Source organism: Xenopus laevis, chromosome 9_10S (assembly GCF_017654675.1).
Source record: "Xenopus laevis strain J_2021 chromosome 9_10S, Xenopus_laevis_v10.1, whole genome shotgun sequence".
NCBI lineage: Eukaryota > Metazoa > Chordata > Amphibia > Anura > Pipidae > Xenopus > Xenopus laevis.
In genome coordinates, this window is record NC_054388.1 from 48440926 (window position 1) to 48465886 (window position 24961).

Consider the following 24961-nt stretch of genomic DNA (forward strand, 5'->3'; position numbering starts at 1 on the left):
ATTTGGCAACACTTCTAACCACTCTGACACCAGGGCCAACACAGGCTATTTGGAGGTCCAATTATACTAAAAATAAATGAGAACTCTTCAAACAGAGGTATGTATCTTTATATTAACCCTCCCGCGCAGACACTTCCCACAGGGCGGAGTGGAGGAGAACCTAAGGATTAATGGGAGCTAAAAGACTGCCCTAGCCACGCCTTTCTTCCTTACTCCACTGAGCAATGCTGATTGGAGTGGGCGTGTTTTTTTCCGGTGACCAATCACAGGTGTCCTGGGATAAAACCAGTGGGCTAGGGGAGGGTATGGGACACTCGCGGTTTGTGGAGGAGAAGGGCAGCTGTAGTTGGAGTGCGGATCGGCTGGAGCACGGGCTCTGGGGTGCACGAGACTTTGTGCTCTTACACCCGGGAACGGAGGGCCACAGGGATTAGGGGGCAGAATAGTTATTGAGAAAACACAGAGACTTTGTGGAGAAACTCTTGCTTGTGGGATCTTGGGGTTCGGCCCAGGTTGGAGCAGATCATTTGGGGCGAGAAGAGATACTGAAAGGTTTAGACCACAGCTCAGTGGCTTCACCAGAATTCGGGGTTCGCAGCTTCATAGCATCTGGGTTAAGTTCATATCCGTGGGTATTGGGGGGCAGAGCAAGAAGGAGCTACAAAGAATTTGGGGTACATATCAGATTATTGGAGTCTATGTACCCTTTGATACAGCTCATTTTAGAGTAGGAGCCCAAGGTTTTTTTAAGGGGGGGGGCAGTGCTTTAGAACCTCAAGGAGCCGACTGGATCTGTAGCACCTTCTGTCCCTCCCGGATCCTTTACTGAAAATGCTGTTCTGGCACAGCCAACCCGAACACTACAACCAGCACCCAGCCGGCGGCTACCTACGGTAAGGGGGCCCCTCCTTGTCTGTGGATGCTTTGCTTGTGTGACCTGTACCCCAATATTCTGTCCTAGATGTGCCTCCAGGGTACCCCACTGTTCTCGGTGTGCCTCCAGGGTACCGCTCTGTCCTAGGTGTGCTGCTGGGCAAGGGTACCCTAACCCTCTACCTAAATCTCTTGTACCCCTTGTGTGTCCCATTGAATGGGTGCCAGCTGTTTAGGACAGACTGGGTTTTGTTGCATCAGTCTGGCAGGGAAGCCCATTTCAGTATTGACTTTAGTGCTGTGGGTGAATAGGTGCCAACTGATACACTTGACTCAGTGCTGTCACCCTGTTTGTTGGTCAGGGATCACCGTGCTTAATGTGGCTTTTGTAATCTTTTAATCTGAGGCAATGCCATCCCCGTAATTCCTGGAGAATGTCTGTAAAGTTTTTTTCTCAATCAATAAAAGGTGCTGGGTGCCAGTTACAGTGTCTGTCTGTGCTGGTTGGTGCTGCACTCTGTGCTTGGTCCATGGGTAAGTTGGTACCTACAGTCTGTTTGGGACACTTGGAGGAACACATTTGGTGCCACATTCAGTCAGAAGCCAGGAGTTGGGTACCTTGTGTCCTTTCCCCAGTATTCTTTATTGGACTGAAGGTCTTCAGGTCCCTCTTATCTAGTTGTTATCCAAACACTTCCTTGATACCCCCCTGCCAGATTGCTCCCCAGTTCAGCAATTAATATTTTGGGGTGCTGATTTCTCTTAATGAAACACTATCATTAAACTGATTGGTGCTGGACATGTTTTTCTGTAGGCACTAACCCAAAGATTTTGGGATTTGAAACCCAAAGAGTTCTCTGCAACAGACCTCTAATTCAGGGGAGGGAGAGCTCTGTGACAATATCAGATTGCTTCTCTCTCAGGGCACAGCTGGGTGCTCACATACTGGTTGCCTTGGATTTTTTATTAAGCCCAGTCGTTGGCAAACAAAGCATTTGCCTTCTTGTTGGGCAAGAGAGAGAAGAGTATGAGACCTATAATTAAGGTACCACATTCTCTCTTAACCCTCATTTTGCTGGGAGGCAAAGTGGGGTCACTTTTATTATTTTTACTTTTATTATTTGGCAGAGTGGGTACATTTTAAAGGGCTTGGTTTTGGGTATAGAACCAAATATACTGACGTAAGTCGTTTATAACCCAATCAGGGCATAAATGTAAAGAATCCCCCATGGAATAGAAGCAAGGTGGCCTCTGTCCCACAGAGCTTACAGTCTACACTGGTTGGTAAAGTGGTTGGTCCTGTAAGTGAAACAGAGTATTTACCCATCGCAGGGGTTATTTTCCCATTACAGTTGCGTTATCTCACACGGGTGAACAGCGACTTTGGTGATCTATACATTATAGGGGCACAACGATGCCATGGTTACTGGGTTTGGGCACCATAGTTTCTAGCGCTGATGAATGGTTTGTACAGCTAAAGAAACCAAAACCTTTTCTACTAATTGTTCTGCATATTATGTGTAATGTGCCAGACGAAACCCCAAATAAAGTTTGAAGGTGTGACAACGAGGAATCTGCCCTTTAATAGAGCTTTAATTCCGGGAGCACGCTCACCCTTGTACCATGACAGATCCTCATGGACACACGCCCTGCTGCCGCTAACCTCTTATTCCAGTTTAGTGCAGCTGAGAGTGGTCATGGACTTTGCCAAATCTATTTTTGTGTTCTATCATTTTGAAGTAATTGAAGGGAGTTGCCAAGGTTTTCATATGCTAGTCCTGTCTGCGTCCCTATCTGACATCAGCGATGTCTTCTAACCACTGTGTCCCCAAGATCAAACCTGGGAGATCTGCCTGGTGTGACTCTGGGGTCTCCGCGAGGGAACAGTCTGTCCTGCTGCAGAGTGTGGCATTTCCCATTTTTGTCATATGGAAGGGGGAGCACTAGGAGGCACATGGGGTGATGCTTTTCTGTTGCCGTGAGAATCGGCTCTCAGTCTGAGAGAGAGAAATTCACTTCTGTAATATAGGATGGGTTGGAGTTTTTTGGTTGTATTTCTGTGCTGTCATTGCCACAATCGGCCCACTGGGGTTATATGGGGTTATGCTGTGCAGATGTGTTGGATCATAATAGTAATGATTGTGTCCCTAAATGTAATGCTGGCTGCAGTACTCTACTTGGTATCCAGCCTGATTCCAAACTGCGTGTAAGTTCAGGAAAGTTATTCAGACAATGAAAGAGAAACAAGCCCGGCTCTGTATGTTGCACCTTTCTTTCTTTCTTTCTTTCTTTCTTTCTTTCTTTCTTTCTTTCTTTCTTTCTTTCTTTCTTTCTTTCTTTCTTTCTTTCTTTCTTTCTTTCTTTCTTTCTTTCTTTCTTTCTTTCTTTCTCACCTTAAAATATCACTCTCTACATCGTACTAAAAGTTAACTCAAAGTTAAACAACCCCTAAGTTCTAGCAGGACTAGTCTCTCATTCTATGGCACAGGCAGTATATTAAATCCAGTGGTTTGGACTTTACTTTTTGTAACATCTTAACCCAAAACAAGGGTCTGGACTTAATATTCTCATTGAGTTTTCGGTTTATAGTTATTTGATGACAATAAATACTATTTATAATATAATCTCTCCCGGTGGCACGTTAGAGGCTTGTGCCCTCCCCTTGCTGTTCCCATGCTCAGTTACTAATTCCCAATACCATTAGAGTTTCCTCTTGTTACTATTGATTTCTAATACAAATGGTTTTCAGCATATCCTTATGTCTGGTTTTATAGTAGGCTCACCTCCTTATGGGCACACCGCAGAGACCAGGTCATTCGTCAAAAGTAAACTGTGAAGGCAGCCACAAAACTGCAGAACTTTGCTGCTACTTTTTATTGTACGACATGTTTCAGATCACATGGACCCTTTCTCTAGACCCCTTGAGAAAGGGTCCATGTGATGCGAAACATGTCATTCAATAAAAAGTAGCAGCAAAGTTCTGCAGTTTTGTGGCTGCCTTCACAGTTTACTATTATTATTTTCTAATGTGTTGTATTGGTCGTTCCATTCTGCTTGCCTTGCTAAAGATGGCCTCATCGCTAGTGATATTTATTGCATCTCTGGATCTTGTTTGAACCAGAACCATCTTGCAAAACACAGACTCATTGGGGAGCTTCAACACCCAAAGCAGAACATCCAATTCCTAGAATTTCGCTCTGGAACATGAGTATCAGAGCTTTTGCTTTAGTGATGAATAACATCTGGATGCAGTGGCTGTACATGTGGTTCTGGAGCCAAAATGCATGTTACTGAGAGTGGAGGGGAAGGCGGAAATCATTTTATCCCAAAATCAATGTAAACTGGTCCATCATTCCCTAGGCGAAGTCACTGGCCAGACTGGTTTATCTGATTTGGTGAATCCATGGGACAGAGGTTTGCTCTGGTCACTGTGGCCTTGGAGGGTTCTTGGTTTCTGTGCATTTAAGGTTTAGTTTTCCCTTGATAAAATGCTGATTTATTTGTGTATTGGGTTAATGAGTAACTTCTCTTGTGCAAGGAGGAAGAATATTTTGGAAGAATATTTTGGAGCTAATAAAGGGCATGTCCTAAAACTTGTTCTTTTAGAGATATAAATCAAGACTTTGTGATTGTTTTTTGCCCCTTGGCATGCACCCAATGCAATGAAGGGTCTGGGCATACTGTCATGGGAATTTTTTTTTTTTTTCCAAAACACATCAGTTAATAGTGATGCTCCAGCAGAATTATGCACTGAAATCTTTCTCTGAAGAGCATTTTTTTTTTAATTTTGAAATCTGACATGGGCTAGACATATTGTCCGTTTCCCAGCTGCCCCCAGTCATGTGACTTGTGCTCTGATAAACTTCAGTTACTCTTTACTGCTGTACTGCAAGTTGGAGTGATATCACCCCCTCCCTTCCCCCCCAGCAGCCTGACAACATAACAATGGGAAGGTACCCTGATAACAGCTCCCTGGTAGATCTAAGAATAGCACTCAATAGTAAAATCCGAGTCCCACTGCAACACATTCAGTTACATTGAGTAGGTGAAACAAAAAGTGCTGGCTCTTTCTGAAAGCACATGACCAGGTGAAATGACCTGAAATGACTGCCTACACACCAATATTACAACTTTAAAAAATACACTTGCTGGTTCAGAAATGAAATTTTATATTTTAGAGTGAATTATTTGCAGTGTAAATTGTGTAATTCAGAAATAAAAACTACATCATAAAAATCTTGACATAATTCCTTTAAATCTTATTGAATGGGATATGAATACTAAGTAGATCTCGACATTGCCCACAATCACTTCACCCTAAAACTGAAAGAGAATCGAATTCTAAGCAACCTCCCAATATTCAATAAAAATGCTCAATGGCTTTTATAGTTGTGTTAATATAATTGCCATTGAAAGCAGTGTCTGTCTGTTTATAGTCTCCACTGCTGGTTGGTGCTGGCAGTGCAGCAGAAACCAGGCGATTAACAGACCTAGAGAAAACCTGACCTGCTACGTTGTTTCCAAAGCGAGAACCAGCAATGCAGAAAGGGACAGACAGATGCTGCTTTCAGTAACAACGGCATTTACAAATAACTATAAACCCGTTTAACATTTTTAATGAATGGATATTGTGAACTTCCTTAGAATATTTTCTCTCATTTGGCAAAAAAGAAAAAAAAAAAATTTTTTTAGGGTTAGGCGGTTTCCTCTTTAAAGGAACAGTAACATGGACTGGTGTGTTTGCTCCAGAAACACTACTACAGGTATGGGATCTGTTATCTGGAAAGCAGTTATCCAGAAATCAGCATTATGGAAAGGCCATCTTAGAGTCCATTTTAATCAAATAATCCTTATTTTTAAAAATGATTTCCTTTTTCTCTGTAATAATAACAGTACCTTGTACTTGAGCCCAACTAAGATAAAATTAATCCTTATTGGAAGCAGAACTTATTGGGTTACCTAATTTGGATCTTCATACCTTAAGTCTATTATAAAATCATGTAAAGCGCTGCTATCCTGGAGCTATCCTTGTCCCATACCTGTATAGTTTAAATAAACTAGCTGCTGTGTAACCATGAGGCAGACATTCGAGGCACAGGTTATATAGAAGATAACAGATGCTCTTTGTAGAATTCCATTCTATTCTATTACAGTGCTTATCTGTTATCTGCTGTGTATCCTGTACCTTTTCTCCCTATTTAGTTTGAATGGCTCCAGGTTTAACTCCCGTATCTTGTAGTTGCTGCAGGGTCCTACAACCTTCTACATATATATTTTTTGTATCTTTGTTATAGCAGGTATTTGTAGAATCCCTGCGATAAAGCGTGTTACTATGTTGTTGGCCAAAAGGAAGTAAAGAGAGCTCCATGAGTACCAAAAAATACACTCCCCCCCATGTCAGCACAGGAAGTACATTATCTCTGCAGTACCAGGCCAGTCCTTCCTATGTCTTTTCGGTTCTGTTACTAAATCTTGGTGTTGTTTCAGTGACGTCCTTTCATTGCCGATATTCAAACACGAGGAGCCCCAACTCTCCCCAGAGAGCGATGCCAAGCTCCCTCCGTTCCAGTACGTGCTGTGTTCTGCCACCTCACCCGCTGTGAAACTGCACGAGGAAACCCTGACTTATCTCAACCAAGGTATGAAGGCACAGGCCTGTAACAGCGATGGAATGAGCATCTGTTGTAGTGCAGTGTCTTGTTTTTATAGGAATGAGGAAAATATGTACTGGGCTGTCTTTAGCAGTGGTGGGCTCCAATTATTTATATGAAGTAAAACATTGAACAAAAACAGAAGAGCTGAGATGACTGAAATACTTATAGTACTGTGTCCCACCTAGCCCTATGATACCTGCTGTACTCCCACTTTTTTGAACAGCCTTATTTGCCCCTACTATGTAAGGGCACGGGTAATCACCCATATTTGAACCCCCTAAAGGCAGCAATGGATATTGTACCTTTTACCTAAGGAAGATATATTTTATTATCTGTGTTTTATTTAGAATATACCTGAGATGATGCTTCTGTGAGCAAAAAATTTGACTTTTGCTCCTTTTTCTGTAAAGTAAAACCAGACTCCTCACATTAATGGGCGTATAGAGAATACATGAAATGCCCTTTGAATTTCAATTCCACATTATTCTCATTTATTGTCCAATCATATAACTACATTGTAACAACGTAACCAGTATGTGTCTCTTTTTTTTTTTTTTTTTTTTTTCTTTTTTTACTCCTTTAGTCCTATACAGTTTCTAAACTGGCCCTTGCAGTCTCATTAAGAAGTGGGTCCAAGAGTCCAAATGACCCTTTGATATAATTGTTTCAGGTTGCATTCATTGGTCACATTCCTTGCCACAGTTGTGGCAGGGACCCATGTCCAATAACTTCCTGCTCCAGTAATGAAACTGCCAGGCTCCCTTTCTGTCAGTCTGTTAATTGGATAGACTTTACTGCACTTAAGTGGCCACTCTTTTTTTGGATGGAGTTAAGAAATAGAAACAATAAAAGTAGCCCTTTAATCTCTCTGTACTCGGGTCAAGGGACTATTTATTTAATTTTCCTTATTTGCTCAGATCTCCTGGAATAGTTAATGTACCTAATCTGCCTTTAGCTCGTGGCTTAATAGCCAGTAAGGAATTTTTATTGGTTCAGCACTGTGGGTAACTTACTGATCGGCTCAGACTCAAATCTAGAAATCTTGGGATTCCATCCCTTATTCATGGAATGGCTCATGCTGGGGAGAGAACGTTTAGATGTATTTTTAGGAATCTGAAATACGTGGGGGGGGGGACGGAATGGGTTGGGAAATGTGTCCATCTGGAACAAATAAAAGCAGCTAGTTGCAAGTGATATACCCTGCGTGTATGGGGGGGTTAAATATCTCCATGAAGCACAATTTTTCATATTGACTGACTCAAATCTCATGGGCGGGGCTGATCCTATTTTCTAGTTAAAAGTCTCAGTGACCGTGTTTTGGTGCCATATCTTGTCTGAGCCAGAAACTTAAAGGAATCTACTCAAATAGCCAATATGATGAACGCCTTCCCAAACAAAACAACATCTGGGGATTTGTCCGAAAAAAATGAGTCCTGTGTTAGGAACTTGACACATTGTGTGCTGTGCATTTAGAGGCCCCATAAACAAACAGTTCTGTCTAAGAATGTATACAGCTTGCTCAGGTAACTGATCAATAAACACACATTCTTATTGCCACTGACTTCTATTTGCTGCGGATTTACCTGCTGTTTGATATCAACTAGCCCAGAGTTGTTCCAAGTGTGTCTTAAAAATCCACACCATAAAGCAAGACTGTCCTGCTGTGTTTTCCTAAAAAAGGAAGAGGAGAGACAGTCGCATGGGTAGCAGGAAACACAATTCCTCTATGTTAACCTCTCCAAGCCCTGACCTTTCCATATGCAGAAGATAAGGGATTGTGTATTGCCCATGAGTTTCTGACTGGTTGTGTTCATTTGTGCCTTTGGCCTGACCAGTTGCCACTTTCCCTGTATTACATCACAGCCCTCATCTCTAGCATTGTTGTGGCGTGAGCATGAGTAACCCCCTCGTTAGTAACTGGAATTTTATAACTAACACTGGAGCTAATGAGAATAGCTGGGGCTCTTTGTGAGGAAGGTTAGTGGGTGTAATTCAATGTTATACAATACAGTCTGGGTGTAATACAATTTATGGGCAGTGCCATCAATAGTAATGATACAGGATGAAAATTTGGAAGCTGGTGATGTTAATGCCTATTGTCTGAACCATAAGATTTCCTTGATTCAGGAAGAGACAAAAGTGCCATCAGTGACTTGCCCTTGTGGCACCAGTGTGGTTATGTTTACTGCAGCGGAATCCAATGCTCAGGTCCCAGAGATCCTGGCATTTAGTCCCCAGAATGTTCTGATCAGAGGGGATTTCTGTCACCCCAAGTGGTAACAAGCAGAAAAGCAACAAAAGAATTGTAGGAAATAGGTCATGGAGTAGGTAAGTGGCCACTGTAGAGGCCCGGGCCTATATTCTAGTTTTCTGGAAGTCCAATATAGCAATCCAAATGGATGAGAGAAAAAAATCTACTTTGCCATTTCAAGCATCTTGGAGTGACTGTGTTAAGCTGCCACAGAAAAGAGGAAAAAAAACTGCAAATTTGCCTGGATTATGATTTTTTGTGATGGTGGATGCAGAGAGAGCCTCCGATATGCTTGCACCTCGTAACAACAATTTTTTTTTACCTCCGAATTTTTAAAGTCTGTGCCCCCACTAGGTGTGTATGTTAAAAGGACATTGTATCATTTAAATTAATTTGTATTTTACTACAACATAAGATTTCTCCAGGCTCCTCTGGGGTAAACAATTGAAACACTGCGTCTTTTGGACCTTTGTCTTAATATATTTATTATCCTAACTTAAAAATCATGGCAGGGTTACTGGTTCCCAGAGCAGGAGTAGAGGTGTTTGGGGGTGTTGACCTACATTTTTGATGTTAAAGCAATGCAGTGTTACATTTTCAAGACAAATTTTGTTTGTACTGTCCCTTTACTGTACAGACCTATTTTTGGATGAAACTTGGCTTCTAGTGGAATAACATTTTACACCTATGCCCCACTGTTATCATCATCACTGTTGAGCTGTCATTGGCTGATGTAGCTTCTGGGGGGTCACACCTTGCCAGATTGAGAAGAACCTAAAGGGCCAAGCCTCAAAAGCTACGATGCTGCAGTGGTTGTAAAATACTCCAAGCTTTCCACTAAGATTAGGTACGAAGAATGCTGTGGAAATTGTAGTTTCTCCCTGACCTGTGGGAGGGGGTCGAGGGACTGATAGCCCACCGGTCTCCTGTCTTTTATAGTGTTAGTGTAATTTTGTTTAGGTTTCGTTCTAAGCTGGGCTGGTAAGTTGATGATTATCCACCCTGAATGAATTAGTGTACGGGAAGGAGCAGGCACCTGGGGGGAATCTTTACCAAAGTAATCAGACACATGATAATCAAGTTTATGTAGATCTGAACCTGTCCAGCAGGCAAATGCACTCAGAAACCATGTTTCCTCTCCATACACTGTATTCACAGGTATCAATCGAATGAAAGTCTTGTTATTAAAGGGGAAATAATCCCTATTTATAAACAGGTGGTGTCTTCCATTTAATTTTGCTGTACAGATGCAGTACAAGTCACTATATGTACCCCCTTGTATTTAAAGGGCAAGTCAACCCCAAAATAAAAATTTGTCTAATAAAAGAAAGTTATTTGTATATGTATTGCTATTGAAAGCAGTGTTTTTGTCCCTTTCTATTCTCTGCCCTGATGTCTGACTGTGGAACTTTGCTGGGGAACTAAGACTGTTGGAACATTGTTTAAAAAGTAACAACTGGGAATTAAACCAATGCTTTCAGTATCAATTGTTTTTACAAATAACGTTAAAAGCACTGAAATATTGTAATGAATATATATATATATATATATATATATATATATATATATATATATTTACACACACACACAAAAGCCATGAATATCTTGTAAATTATACCCTTATAAACGGTGAGTTCTGATGTCATCAATTATAAACAGTGAGTTCTGGTGTCATTTCTGTCACATGACTCATTGAAATGTGTGTATTATAATAAATAAAGTACCCCCAGTTGCAAAATATGAGGATATTAGAAGTTACCTCTGAGTTCCATGACCTGTATAAAAACATTCAGCCTATAAAATGGACCAGCACTCCAGTTATTTTCCATACGATTTTATTGAGTCATCACTTGTGTGTCCAAGGGCCGAAACGTTGGACACACTAGTGATGATTCAATAAAATTGTATGGAAAATAACTGGAGTGCTGGTCCATTTTATATATTATACATTATAATTTGACCTAGCACCCGCCATTGGATTTGGAGTATGAGTGCGGGTACTTTTTTTGGGGGTTGACTTGCCCTTTAAACATTTGGGTGAGAGTCAGCTCGCAATTCTGTGTACCCTGATAGTGGAATACATGGAAGATACCCCCAGTTTAAATGCAGGGTGTATTCTGATGATGCGCCCCCTGCTGTAACCTCCCTCTCTCTGCAGGTTTGCGTCGCCACCTTGTGCTCTTTGTAGTGTGATTTATCTATGTTTTATGCCAATCTGAGGGGGTGTTTTGTTTTCCCAGTTCTCACCTGTTTTCTTTCACCTGTTTCCCTGTGGAGAAATCTTGTACTTGGCAAAGAATTGGCCCTTGGGTGATACCAGGATCCCTGCTCAGAAACCCGCAGCCCTGCTACCTTTTGTAGTTGGGTGGGTAAAGGAAAATCCTGATGCTCTCACCTATGGAGGTTATGATAAAACCCCTCCCTTCTCACAGGTACCTATTTCACTTTTTCTATTGGAGTCTTCGAGGGTCCTTCTTGCACGGGGCCTACCGCAGGGTGATTCTGGGTAGAGCTCCCAGAATCCTGTGCAAGAACTGATTTCTCTTTGCTCTGTAGAGTCGCTCCATAGGAAGAGTAATTTGTATTTTGTTTTTTTATTTTTTTATTGTGACGTGTGGTGTGCTCATGAGCTGTGTGTGTTCTGCTGTTATACAATACACAGGGCCATTTGTGCAGTGCTGCTATGTGTAGCTGATGCACCGGTCATTCATAACACTAATATAACAGGAATGTTCTGGGCACACAATAAGCTATACTGATACTGTACTGTCCAAGGGAAACCATAATGTCCCTAATACCCATATGTATAAATACAAATATACAGAGAAGCAATGTTCTGGGCACACAATAAGTTATACCCTCATACTGTATAAGGGAAATATGGCATCTTCAACCCATCTGTATAAATCTATAAAGAAAGCATGTTCTGGGCGCACAGTGAACTATAACCAGGGCCATCATCTGTAATCATGGGGCCCCATACTTTTTACTTTTTGCCAAAATCACACCCACGATCTACCAAACTTTGCCTACTCCCTCACAAACCCCTTTCACATATCCCACTCTTTCATTTGTGGTGTGGTTAATTAAGAACTGACTTTGTAATGTATCTATTTCATAAGGATACACAGAAAGGTACAATGAAACCAACACAGCACTTCATACAGAGGTTCACTGATGATCACAAGGGGGAAATTCAAAGCTGCAAAGCTTTGAATTGTTGATAATAAAATCCTCCTGTTCAGTTGCAGGAAGTCCAATCCTTAAGTTTTATGAAAAAATGTATTCGGAGCTCAAAAGTGAGTGGAAATTGAATGTGAAACATTTATGGGATTTAATATAATCGCTTTTAACTAACTGTTCATGATTGCCCCCAGCCAGGGAAAGCTTAGAGAAAATGTATCTGCTCTGATTCATTAATTCCATCCAAAAATAAATGTTTTCTATTTGTTTAATGAAATAATAATAAAAAGAAATATATATATATATATATATATATATATATATATATATATATATGTTTGTGTGTGTGTATACAGGTGATTTTTATTTATTTTTTGGTACTACCTAGTTGCCTGGTGTCTTCCAGTCCTTAAGCTATAACCATTGCTAGCAAGTAGTAAAAAGTTAGTCTTTCACTAATGTGCATTCCCTTTAAATCATTTACAGAGGTTGGCAATAACTCAGCAGCTTGTTTGGAAATGCAGGCTGATGGCTTAATTACAACGTACTGGCTTAATTACTAGGGATTGTACATTTTATAGCCGATCAGTCAGAAGAGGGTGGAATGGCTCAATTGCTGGAACAGTTTGTTCCTCAGGCCATAACTGGTGGAGCCGAGTAATCCACCTGCTGATCTGTGCGACGCGGAGGCTGACGTCCCAGGGGCCCTCACGGACTAAAGCACCTTCAGGCCTGAGCAGCCACACAACCTGTAATTGCTTTTTTTTACACACTGCACAATGCTACAGACAACAGGGAAGGACCACTAAAAGCATATTATACCTCCAGGTTTGTTGGTCTCATTGGCTGAAGCGCACCCTCCATTTCATTTTAATCTATAAATGTAAATCTTGTCCAATATACCCTGCCCTTATCGGCTAGGTATTTTAGTTATTTTATTTTATACTTGGTTACCAATGCAGACATATCCATGTTGTCCAGATTGGTACAGTGGTGCCACACATAATATATCTCAGGTCTGTGCCCCCAACACAACCCTGCTCTTGAACCTACTGTATAGCCTATGCTGCATTAGGATGAGTACAGTCCAATTAGGAAGAATTATAGAAATGGAAGGTCTAAAGGCTAAATTCAGAACAGGACCATAAATTGTCAGAAATATGCAGTCCCTTTAGAGTGTGACTGTAAGTTGGATTCTAACTACTGTTTCCTTTGCAATGGCTCTAGTGGCCCTTGTCTGTTCTGTTACCAACAGGGATCATAACTTGGCGTTATCAGTTGAGCCTGACATGAATGTTCTGCAAGTTTTTTTTGGGTGAATCGTGTACAGTGAGTTTGGCTGGCATGAATGTGTGTGTATTGTGCAAGTGGTTGTATGAATCTGTATGTGTAGTGCAAGTTTTTGTATCTCTGGATTGAATGTGATTGTGTGCAAGACTGTGCAGTTTGTGATTGGACTGTATGAGTTAGTGATTGCAGAGATAATGTTGCCTTGTGCTGCCATGTATAGGCAGAGCCTGTATTGCTCTTTGCATGTAACACCTGCAGGGGTGTCTGCATTAGACATAACCTTTAGACCTATTCCGCTATGGGCAGATAAATCACTACAATATTCTAAACATTATTCTGTTATTCCTTCCAGGACAATCGTATGAAATTCGCCTCCTTGACAACAGAAAATTGGGAGAGTACCAGGACCTCAATACCAAATATATCAAGGTAGTAGGGAAGTGGGGAGTAAGAACTAATTCTCTGTCTCTTGTACACATCAGATGCTTTGTTTTATTGCATTGGTGGATCCCCCAGTGGATACAGTGCTGCAGCAGATGTTGGTGTAGTTGTGCCTTGATCTTAAGTAACTGTTTACTCGTTCCCACGCAGAGCATCATACGGGTCGTCTTCCATGACAGGCGCTTGCAGTACATGGAACATCAGCAGCTGGAGGGCTGGAGGTGGAATCGACCTGGAGATCGAATCCTAGATATAGGTCAGTGTGCCACTATCAAAGAATCTTTTCTTAAATACTAAGTGCTTCATCATCATCACAAACACACTTAAACTTGTCTGGTTCTCTGATGGCAAACTATTAAGATCCTTTACACTTAGGGGCACATTTACTTAGCTCGAGTGAAGGATTTGAGTGAAGGATTAGAATAAAAAATACTTCGAATTTCAAAGTATTTTTTTGGCTACTTCGGCCAAACTAAAAATCGTTCGACTATTCGACCATTCGATAGTCAAAGTACTGTCTCTTTAAAAAAAACTGACCACCTACAACCTACTGAGCATCAATGTTAGCCTATGGGAAAGGTCCCCATAGGCTTTCCTAGCTTTTTTGATCAAAGGAAAATCGTTCGATTGATGGATCGATGGATTTTCCTTCGATCATACGAACAAAGGAAATGCGGTAAATCGTTCGACTTCGATATTCGAAGTCGAAGGATTTTACTTCGACGGTCGAATAGCGAGGGTTAATTAACCCTCGATATTCGACCCATAGTAAATGTACCCTTAAATGTCTCTGTATCCATTATTGAATCCCATGTCATGGGAACCCATTTGGGATAAATGCATGAGAACATTAGAGAAAGAATGGGGGTTAGCGATATAAAAAAACATATCGGAGGGTGAGAGCAAAGGGAAATGAACCAAGGCACCAGATTATTAAATCGGAAATGTGCATACACACACATCTATGATTATAATCTCTCAATTTTCACTACAGATATCCCTCTGTCAGTTGGAATATTGGATCCCAGAGCCAGCCCGACCCAACTCAATACAGTAGAATTTCTGTGGGATCCAAGCAAACGCACCTCTGCATTTATTCAGGTAAAGTCTACTGAATACTTTCTCCCACCCTTGTCTATTACTCGGTGGTATCTGCCTCATTAGAAGCACATACTTACTGTCTGATGCTAATTGTATACAGTGAAGTGTGCTTGGGAATTCTGGTTAATTCAAGAGTTAATACCTCCTGATTTCCCAAATTTCCTTCTGCAGGTGCACTGTATCAGCACAGAATTCACACCTCGGAAGCACGGCGGAGAGAAGGGTGTCCCTTTTCGGATTCAGATTGATACATTCAAGCAGAATGAGAATGGTGAATACACAGAACACTTGCACTCAGGCAGCTGCCAAGTCAAAGTCTTTAAGGTAGGGCTTTGCTTCATCCTAAGGTTGACCTTTAAAGGGATAGTTTAGCCTAGCCTTGCTTTATGGCTTAATACTGGGTCTATGCAGATCTTTTTGGTTACTACTTTTAAATCGCAGATCAATTTTTGCTTTTGTCTTTAACCCTCTACAGCCCAAGGGAGCAGACCGCAAACAGAAAACGGACCGGGAGAAGATGGAAAAGAGAACAGCACAAGAGAAGGAGAAGTACCAGTCTGCATACGACACGACCATACTGAGCGAGGTGGGTTTGGGGAAGGATGGGTGCTCAGGGTGTAGAGAGGCAGTGGGAAAGTTCTGTAGATTTGTGAGGTCTGAGTGTCTCAATAAAAAGCTGGTGACAAGGAAGGGGGTCACTTGCTACTCCAATTTGAGTATTTTTGCTGCTGCTCACTCAATACAAGTTATAGAAACATAAATTACTAGCCTTCTACATCTTCATGTTTCTCATTGGCATAGATTTATGACGTACGTTCTGCTGGATGTGCATTAGGAGACTCTGCATTGCTTATTCTGTCACTCTCCATAACAAATCTTGCCTTTGTCGTCCTATTGGTCAGCCAGCCTTGACCCATATAAAGTTCTGCTGCTCCTCTTTCTAAAACCCCTGTTACCCCTTCCTTGTATTCCTCCTACCATCCCTGCCCTATAGAATCACATCCGATATATTTCTGTACATTTACACTCACTTATTTGTGCTCATGTTTTGCTTTTACTTTATATTTCTTTCCTGTTGCAACTTGCCAGCTAATTTGCATTATGGGAGCTGTTCTTGCATTCTAAGTGACCCTGTGTATTTGTCTAATTTTTCTTTATTGCTTTTTGTTATATATATAAAAAAAAAAAAATATATATATATATATATATATATATATATATATATATATATATATATATATATATATATATATACACACACACACAATATATTAATCCTGTAATATCCATGTTCCCTGCTTTGTACACCTTCTCCTGTTTTTCCAAAGAATCTCCTCAGCACTTTGCTTCCTAACAGATCTGCATGTGGCTGGCTTAACTCCTAGGAAACTGATCTCTAATTAGTATATAGAGAAGCTGCAGAATGGGGAGCAGTTATTGGTCTGTAGATGGCACCTACAGTATCCTTGCTACTGATCAGACTCTGTCTCCATGATTAAATAAAGCCTACTCCTACCAATTGTTGATGCAAATGCTCTCCATTATTTCTGTGGCTATATCTGCAGCAGGTTTTTCTTTAATAGGGAGAATTTTATCCTTCTACTTAATACTTACTCTTTGCATGGCTCATTCTACTGCACCTGTTCTCCCCCCCCCCCATCCAAAAGTCTTCACCAACAACCAATTCTCTCCCCCCCTCAATTGAGAATACTTTTGCATTCACCCACTATAACGCCCTTTTGCTTTTCTTTGTGCAGTGCTCTCCTTGGCCCGAATTACCATATCAGGCAAACAGCTCCTCCTCCCCTGGTTACAGCACCTCCCCAAACTCTTTCAGCATCGGAGAAGGGTATGTTCATGTGCCTCTGTGCAGGAGGGTCACATCTGACCCAGACTGTGGAACTAGATGCAACATTGCCAGTTTGTTACTTGCTCCAGTTAATGCCCTGATCTTGTCTAGGGGGTGAATTAGACTAAGCTGTTTTCTCCTAGAAAATGGCAAGTCTCTCATACATAGCCATGTGGGTTCATGATGATGGAGACAAATGGCTGGTCTGGGAGTGCATTTCCCTAGAAATTACCCAGGCCAATCTATAGGTTATTAAACTCAGAATTCCATGTTCCCTGTGTGCCCCCCCCCCAAGCAAGAAATTAACTCTATATATCAAGTAAAGGAAGCACCTAGTGCAGTAGAGTAGTGTATAGCATAACTATTTAACGCCGCACGCCTCCGACTATAGGATTCCATGCGTTTCCTGTATGGAGCTGCTGCGGTCAGGGAATCCCTGGTAACAGAATGACAGTATAGCTCCCCTATTTACCAACTATTAAGGTTTTTCCTAATGCCTTGTACTTCTTTTTATATGTTTTAGGAACAGTTCACCCACCTCCCAGGTAGATCCTGCCCCTCTGAGAACTGATGTAAGTATGGTGCAATGTGGCACCTTTTGCCTCCTAATGTGTGGCTACTGGTCACTAGTTATCTGTAGCCTTATAGCCAATGTCAAACTCCCAGCTACCTTCCATTGCTTTGACTTATTGCTTTGTATTTTATAACAGAAAGCCAGCACTGGCTTTAACAGTGAATATTGGGATCCAGAGGACAAAATAAAAGTAAGAGTGCATTTTTTTTCCTGGTACTGGTACCCCCCTCCCCCATAGAGCTTGATTTGGGCCTCTATGTCTTACTAAATTACTGTTTCCCATTGAAGCACCTACTCCCATCAGCCTCCATCCAAGATGTGCAGCAGTGGCTACAGAAGAACAGATTCCCACAGTACTGTCGTCTCTTTTCCAGTTTCTCTGGTAAGCCATGAATGTGAAATTTCTGCAGCAGGGCACAGCTATTTCATACGAATGGCCGTTGTATCGGCTGCAAATGTAGCTCTTCAGAATATGTTTGCGTGATTTGGCCACCCTTGCACCTTTACAGTACGTTAATTGGGATGTTGTTGCAGGTGCAGATTTATTAAAGATGTCCAAAGAAGATTTCATCCAAGTGTGTGGCCCAGCAGATGGCATCCGACTTTACAACGCAGTGAAAGGAAGGTTCGTAATGACGGCTACTTTCACTTTGATTTAGTCTGATCAATGGTCAGAAAAACAATTGAAAAGTTCACATTTCTTGCCTTTAGAAATGTGCGGCCCCGACTGACTATTTACGTCTGTCATGAGCCAGAACAGAACAGATCCCTCCTGCAGCACAAGCGAGAGCTGGGGGACAGCACCGTGTGTGGTAGGTTTGCATTAGTTGCTTCATTGTAATTAGCAGAACAGATTGATCTGTGTCTCTGAAACAGCAACAAAGAAATAAGCAAAGATTTGAAGACTCTTACATGAGTGGAAGCCTAATTGGGACCTCAAAGCACATGTCGGGGTTGGATGAGATCCGCAGCTCAGCCCGTGGGGAATGTCAAAAGGGTTCACAGAAAATGTTGCAAGGCTGTGTAGGCTTTATTTTAGGGTCAGTATTTCCTACAGAACTGGTTTATTGCTGAGTAACCACTCACACCTATTGAGGAAAGTGTGCAGGGTGACAGCTGTTTGCTTATCTGCTTGGGTGGAAGATCAAACACATCTCTGAACCATCTCTGTACTCCCTGTTCTGTTCCATTTTCTGTCTCAACAGCTAAATCCATCTGCTATGCCCAGGGTCACGCGTGTTCCATTGCATTCCTCTGAGGCGTGTCACTGCTGCTAAAATAAGGCTAGGGCCACACGGCGCGATTTTGCCGTGATTCTGCGCTGGGCGAGTTGCGAGTCGCTGCGGTTTTTAAGCCGAAATAGCTTTGTTAACTTTGGCGCTGGCGTCAATGCAAATCGCGGCGAAATCGCTGCGCTAATTCACACGCGGCGATTCTTTTTCTACTGTCGCCCGGAAACGCCCAGCGAGGCAACTTCGGGCGACAATAGAAAACGAATCGCCGCGTGTGAATTAGCGCAGCGATTTCGCCGCGATTTGCATTGACGCCAGCGCCAAAGTTAACAAAGCTATTTCGGCTTAAAAACCGCAGCGACTCGCAACTCGCAACTCGCCCAGCGCAGAATCGCGGCAAAATCGCGCCGTGTGGCCCTAGCCTTAACTGATATTCCTGCTTGTTAGCTTTTAAACATATCTGCTGGATTTTATGGGGATTTTTTTTGTCTTTGCTATTGTCTGCCATATTGTCTTTGTCCTATTCTGTTCTTGGTTCTGACTTGAAACAGTGGAGCAGAAGAGAGGCCTGTAAAGAAGCAGGCAAGGAATTGCTGACCTCTGCTATATTGTTTCAATATAAATAAAACCTGAGAACAGAAAGGGACAGACCATAGCAAAGACAGTCAGCCATAACTATCAACCTAGAGAAATAAATGACTATTGGAAAGTTGGTTAGAATAATATTTTCAGATTAATGTCTCCTTTAATAAGATGCAGAAATATTATTTATCTATGTCTGGACCTGCTTTGTTTTATCAGCAAATGCCCTATGTATGGTAATTAACTGGGGGAAGCTAATTGGGGACATTTATTCTGTGGAGTTCTAAGAATCGTACTCATGCTGGCTGCGGTGTATCTCTCATTCAGTGTACCATGCCATTTTCTTGGATGAACTGACTGTGCTGGAGCTTATTGAGAAGATTGCAAACCTGTACACCATTTCCCCCCAGCAAATCAGCCAGATCTACAGGCAAGGGCCAACTGGGATACACGTGGTGGTGAGCACAGAGGTTAGTATGGCGGGTCCATAAATGGAGAATGGCTCTACATAGTGGGAAATGGGAATGCAATTAGCCTATAAATCTGTTAGTCTAAGTGATCCGTACTGTCCAGTCCTGTCTATTAGCTCCAGCTGCACCTGAGTGCAGGAATACAGGCCATGTTCAGGTCTCCTGTACTTGTCCCACACAATGTAAAACAATTGCCTTACACTTGCCACAGAGTGTCTGAGATACAATCTGTTTCTTATGGTGTCAAGTGCAAAGTGATTGATTTGCTTTCTCAATCACTATTAAAGGGGAACTCCACAAAAAAAATAACTTAAGCTTTTTAAAAAGTAAATCCGCAGCCATCTGTCCTTGGCCTGCATCCTCCAAACCCCACAATTCCCTGCACACGTGATTTCAATAAGGAACAGAACATCCCAGTGCAATGCATTGTGGGTTATGTAGTTCCTGCATGCTGTCTGTAAGCTGTAGAGAAGTTGTTACAATTTTTAACATCAGCGTTAAGTCCCTTCTTCTCTGCCAGGATTTCAAATAATGCAGAACGAGAAGAACTGTTAAAGGGCACCAATCATAACTAAAACTAAATAAATACACTATGTGACTGTTCAAAAAAGATTTTTAAAACAGTTTAGAATTGTTTGTATAATGTAAATCATAAGCTCACTATACCTTCTGCAAGATCTCCCCTATCTCAACTGCAGTTCTAGCTGAGGCAGACATCTTGGATTTCACTGGCTCCTCCTACCTATATCTTTCCAGTCAATTGTAGCTCTGACATCTACTATATATGTAGTTTGATTAAACGTGTTTAGGTTGTACTGGTCAGATTGTTAATGTGTTTGATTTTGGCTGTGATAGATGCCCTTTAAATAGCTGGATTTTAGCATAGACAATGGCATTTATTCATACTTTTCGAGGAAAAAGGTAACTGTCATGGATATATTAGTGGTTTCTGTGTTATGTGGACATCTTTATCAAATTTTGGTTTGGAAGCCAGAGTTCCCTTTAATGAATAAACCTCTAAATTCCTCTTTAAAGGACAAAGAAACCCTTTAAGATACTCTTGCTGTAGGTGTTCGCTAACTTTGTTTCCTGAAATACCCATTCTTGATTGAAGACAGGCCAGGGAATGAGATAGGAATAGTAGTGAGATGCACAGGAATGAGTAAGAAGGGCTTGCCAATCGATAACTTCCTGGTTTTGTCACGTGTCACCATAGCAACCGTGTGACTTTATTGGTGCACGCTAAGTAATGAGCTGGCATTGAGGAGATTGCAGTAGGTGAGCACTCCTGCTCAGTGTAAAATGTGCATTCACGAATTAGATTTACATTTGCTGAGTTTACAGAAAAAATAGCTTGAGATTTCCCATCATGCAGTTCTTCTGCAGCTCCAGGAGAGCTGCATAATGGGAAATCTCAATATATTTTTTTCTGTAAACTCAGCGCATATATATGTAACTAACAACATGCTGGTGCACTCAAAATCCCAATGCTTAATGCCTGAGTGCTGGTTCAAATAAGGATACATATCAAAAACCGCAACAAAAAAATTTTTATTTAGACGTTTCCGCTTGCAACTTAAGCCGTCCTCACTTTCTTTCGAAATAAACAAATAATTTTTTGTATTATTATTTATATATCTTTTCATAAGGCCCAGGCCATGTTATCATCATTCCTGAGCTGTTTAGCACAGTCCTCGCAGAATTCCAATTACTGATGTGCTTTCTACATTCCCCATTAAGCCTCGGCCAGGCTGTATCACTCCCACTCTCCTAGTTCATTTTAGCCACAGGCATCTACAGCCAGCAGTGCTGTTCAATGAACCTTTTGGATCAAGTTTAAAGTCTTGTGAGACTTTTCACTCTGATCCCAGTTGTATATAAACTGAAGTGGAGCTGCTGTTTTATCCAGAAGGAAACGACGGCAACGCTTTATTTCTTATAATTGTTCTTAATATATTTTTTTTTTTCTTCTTACAGATGGTTCAGAACTTCCTGGATGAGTCATGTTTTGTAATCGGCACCCTTAATGGTATTTGTCTACCTTATCATTTCACTCATACTATTGTCTCGGGCCATTATCTTCTAACCCAGGTTCCCCCGTGAGTCACATTCAAATGTAAAAAGTGTTGGGGAGCAACACAAGCATGAAAAAAAGTCCCTGGGGTGCTAAGTAAGGGCTGTGATTGGCCATTTAGTGTCCTCTATGTGGATTGGCAGCCTACAGAAAACTCTGTTTGGCAGTACACTTGATTTTTATGCAAGCAAAAGTTGACTCCAAGCCTGGAAATCAAAATAATAAAGGCACTGGTTGGGGATCACTGCTATAATGCTTAGTGTCCAGCACAAAGATCACTTCACTTGGCTATAAAATAGGATTTCCACCCCATAATAAGTTTTAAATCGTCTGCCCCTTTCTGTTTTCTGGGTCTGCCCCTTTCTGTTTTCTGGGTCTGACCCTTTAAACAATGTAGCAAGTCTGTTCTCCTCCAGATCTGTTAATCAACTGCTACTTTGTTTCATGAGACAGAACCAGTAGTGCACAGATTATAAACAGCCAGACAGATACTGGTTTCAACAGCGCCGGCCAAGCCGAACAAGCGACCTAGGGGTCCCGGCTGGACACTGTTGCGCCCCGTGCGTGCACACTCCGACCATTACTGTGCGTGCCCCCTGGCCACAAAGTGCGTGAACGCATGCGCTGTAGGCAGGGGAGAGCAATGGAGGGCAGAGCAGTGAACACGGACTAGGAATAGACAGAAGACACGTACCTGCCCAGCGTTCCCCTTTTGTTGCGCCCTAGGCAGGTGCCTCTTCTGCCTACCCCTAGTTCCAGCCCTGGCTCTCAATATTAATTATGCTGAAAATGTGAAACAAATGAACATTGGGAAGTTGCTTAGAATTGTACTTTCTTTCACTAGCCAACAAAAAGAATTTTTTTCCACCTTATGCTTTATAAGTATTTAAAATATTCTATATTTTTTATTGCAGCAGAAAGCAGTGGTGGATACCACATCATCTTAAAATAAAGGAGCTGTCCTTCTCAAGTGCATTACTCACGCTTCTGGGAATTGGCATTAACAGGCAAAAGAACAAATGTCAGCCTTTCGCCCCTCCCACACCCTGGTTTTCCCCATTTGGTGGGAGAGTTTAGGAAGATGGCATCAGGGCGAGTCCTTTTTGGATTTAGGGGATTTTGTGTAAATATTTAAATAGATTCTTCTGCTTCCCTTGTTTAAATGTAAATTATGCAGTCGGTGAAATATTGTAAATAACCAAATACTGAAAGATTTCTCAGGATTATTCAGTGATTATTGCCAGAAAATGGGACAAACTAATTACTCCAAGCCCCCCCCCCTTGCGTTTTCTTTGTTGGAAGTGAGACGTCATTGAGCAGCAACTTGCATTTGGGCATTGATACAGATTGCAATCAAATGTATATAAATATATATAAGGAGAGTTTTTTTTTTTTTGTTTTGTTTTTTAAATTATGGTGCTATAGATGACGCAATAAAAATGTAGTACTGCAGTCTGTTCCATTATACAAAGATATTATGCCAGGGAGCTGCTAACCAGGGAAACTGGGCAAGGGCAACATTCCATAAGAATAAAGACTATTACACATGATCCAAAAACCCTGCCCTAAATTATGTTCACATACCTGTGCAGCAGGATATTGGGTTAAGGGCATATCCACAAAATCTAGACTTTTTTTTGCATTCTGGCAGGAGGCAGTGTAAAACAGATGGCAGCAGTGGCGCTCACCGGTTGAAAGTGTTCAAGGACCGTTTGGCCACAGAATTCCCCTAAATAAACAGATATCATATTGAGAGTGCATGGCACTGGGTTTGGGATTCAATTTATGTAAAATAAATGTGTTTTTTTGGGGGGGTTCTTGCTTTATTGGGAGTCAGGATTTGCAACTGCAGTCTCCTGTTCTTCTGAAATCATGGGTCACCATGTGGGGCAGCGTCGGACTGGGGGCCCCCAGCTGAAAGTTGCCTCTGCACCATCCCCCTCCCACCCTTGGATGTGCGCGCTCCTGCTTATCTCTTTCCAGCGCAGAGCGTCCGGCTTCAGGGACGGAGAGAGAGGAAGTGCAAGGAGCGGGTCTGGGCCAGTGGGGAACAAAACAGTCTTTTCCAACCGGGTCTTTTCCCGGTGTCCCATCAGCCCAGTCCGACCCTGATGTGGGATTTTCTTATTGGTTATTGGCAATTCTGTTTTCTATACTATGTTGCCAAGTTTTTCTGGATATGGAGGTGTATTTGCAGCCCAGAGACTAGAAGAGAACCATTAAGACTTGACTTTGTATGGGGGGAGGGGTTAGGAGGGCAGACACCCCCTCTAATCCTCATTTCTATAGCAGAGATTTTATTTTTGTATTGTGAAATGGAGAAGGTAAAGACACACTTAGCTCTGTATCAGTCCAGCCTTGGCAACTAGGAATCCCAGAAGTCTTAGCTGGCCACTGTTGCCTGCAGTTGTAGTCTGCGCTATATTTTATGCTGCGTGCAAGTGTTTCTGCACCGAAATAAATAATTAGAAACTGTATTTTTGATGAATGTATTTGTATCAGAATGTTGAATGGGTGTGGGGCTGCAGGGGAGTCCTGGGGCTTCTGTCCGCTCAGCAGGTCTGAGTCCCCCAGTTATGTCCAATATACAGTGCCTTCATCCTTGTGGCAGCTCCCGCCTCATTACTTGAGTTATTCTTATTCAGAAGAGAAATGTTATATGCTATGAACTAATCCTTTCAGCCAATGATTTGCTGCTTTACTGTAATTCACTAATGCACATTCTTTCAATGTTTGTCTCCTTTTTATCATTTGGGGGTGGGGGTTTATATTTTACTTTTACTATGAATGTGTCATTTGTGATTTTTTGGGGCCAGGGGTGTGATGTCCCTTTTCTGATTCACCCTGCTTTGAAGCCTTTCTTTATTCAAAGAGCTGTGACGTGTGAGCGACTGACTGAGCTGGCTACCGATTCACTGCCACTTCCTTTTGTACATGACATGGGGGGGGAATAAGCACATTGCACTCACAACTTGACCTATTTTTGTATTTAAAAGAATCGGACTCTGTAATACATGCAATAAAACCTGTTTGTACAAAGCTGTTTGTCAACCAATCGCTTTTTTTTAAATATCCCCGATTCTGTACACTTTGTATAAAGGGAAGTTGAGGCAACATATTTAAATACATAAGGGATATTCCTTATTATGGGGAAGTGGGAATATATATACTGGCAGTGTCTTATAGTATCTCCCTGTACAGGCTATGGGAAAACGTAGGGATCTGTTCATGCTGAATTGTGTTGAGTACATTGGAATTCCAATGATGACAGTATCATTGTAAGAAATGAGAAACCCTTCTCTTTGGAAACTCCCATTGGTAGGCAGTGCTATAGCAGGCCTTGCTTTTTAGTTCAAGTGATTTATACTATTAATAAAGAACTGGCAC

General features: G+C 41.7%; 1 protein-coding gene across 1 annotated transcript; it reads left to right on the plus strand.

The window, feature by feature from the left end:
- The first annotated feature begins 325 nt into the window (after positions 1–325).
- Positions 326–24613, plus strand: tfcp2l1.S (transcription factor CP2-like 1 S homeolog). Its single transcript, NM_001086528.1, is given in 16 exon segments — positions 326–893; positions 6361–6512; positions 13604–13680; positions 13843–13948; positions 14687–14793; positions 14965–15117; positions 15269–15379; positions 16551–16642; positions 17166–17214; positions 17353–17406; positions 17505–17598; positions 17751–17841; positions 17928–18028; positions 19358–19500; positions 21478–21529; positions 22489–24613. Coding segments are annotated over 16 exon segments (1482 nt in total). The 5' UTR covers positions 326–831; the 3' UTR covers positions 22527–24613.
- Positions 24614–24961: the final 348 nt, after the last annotated feature.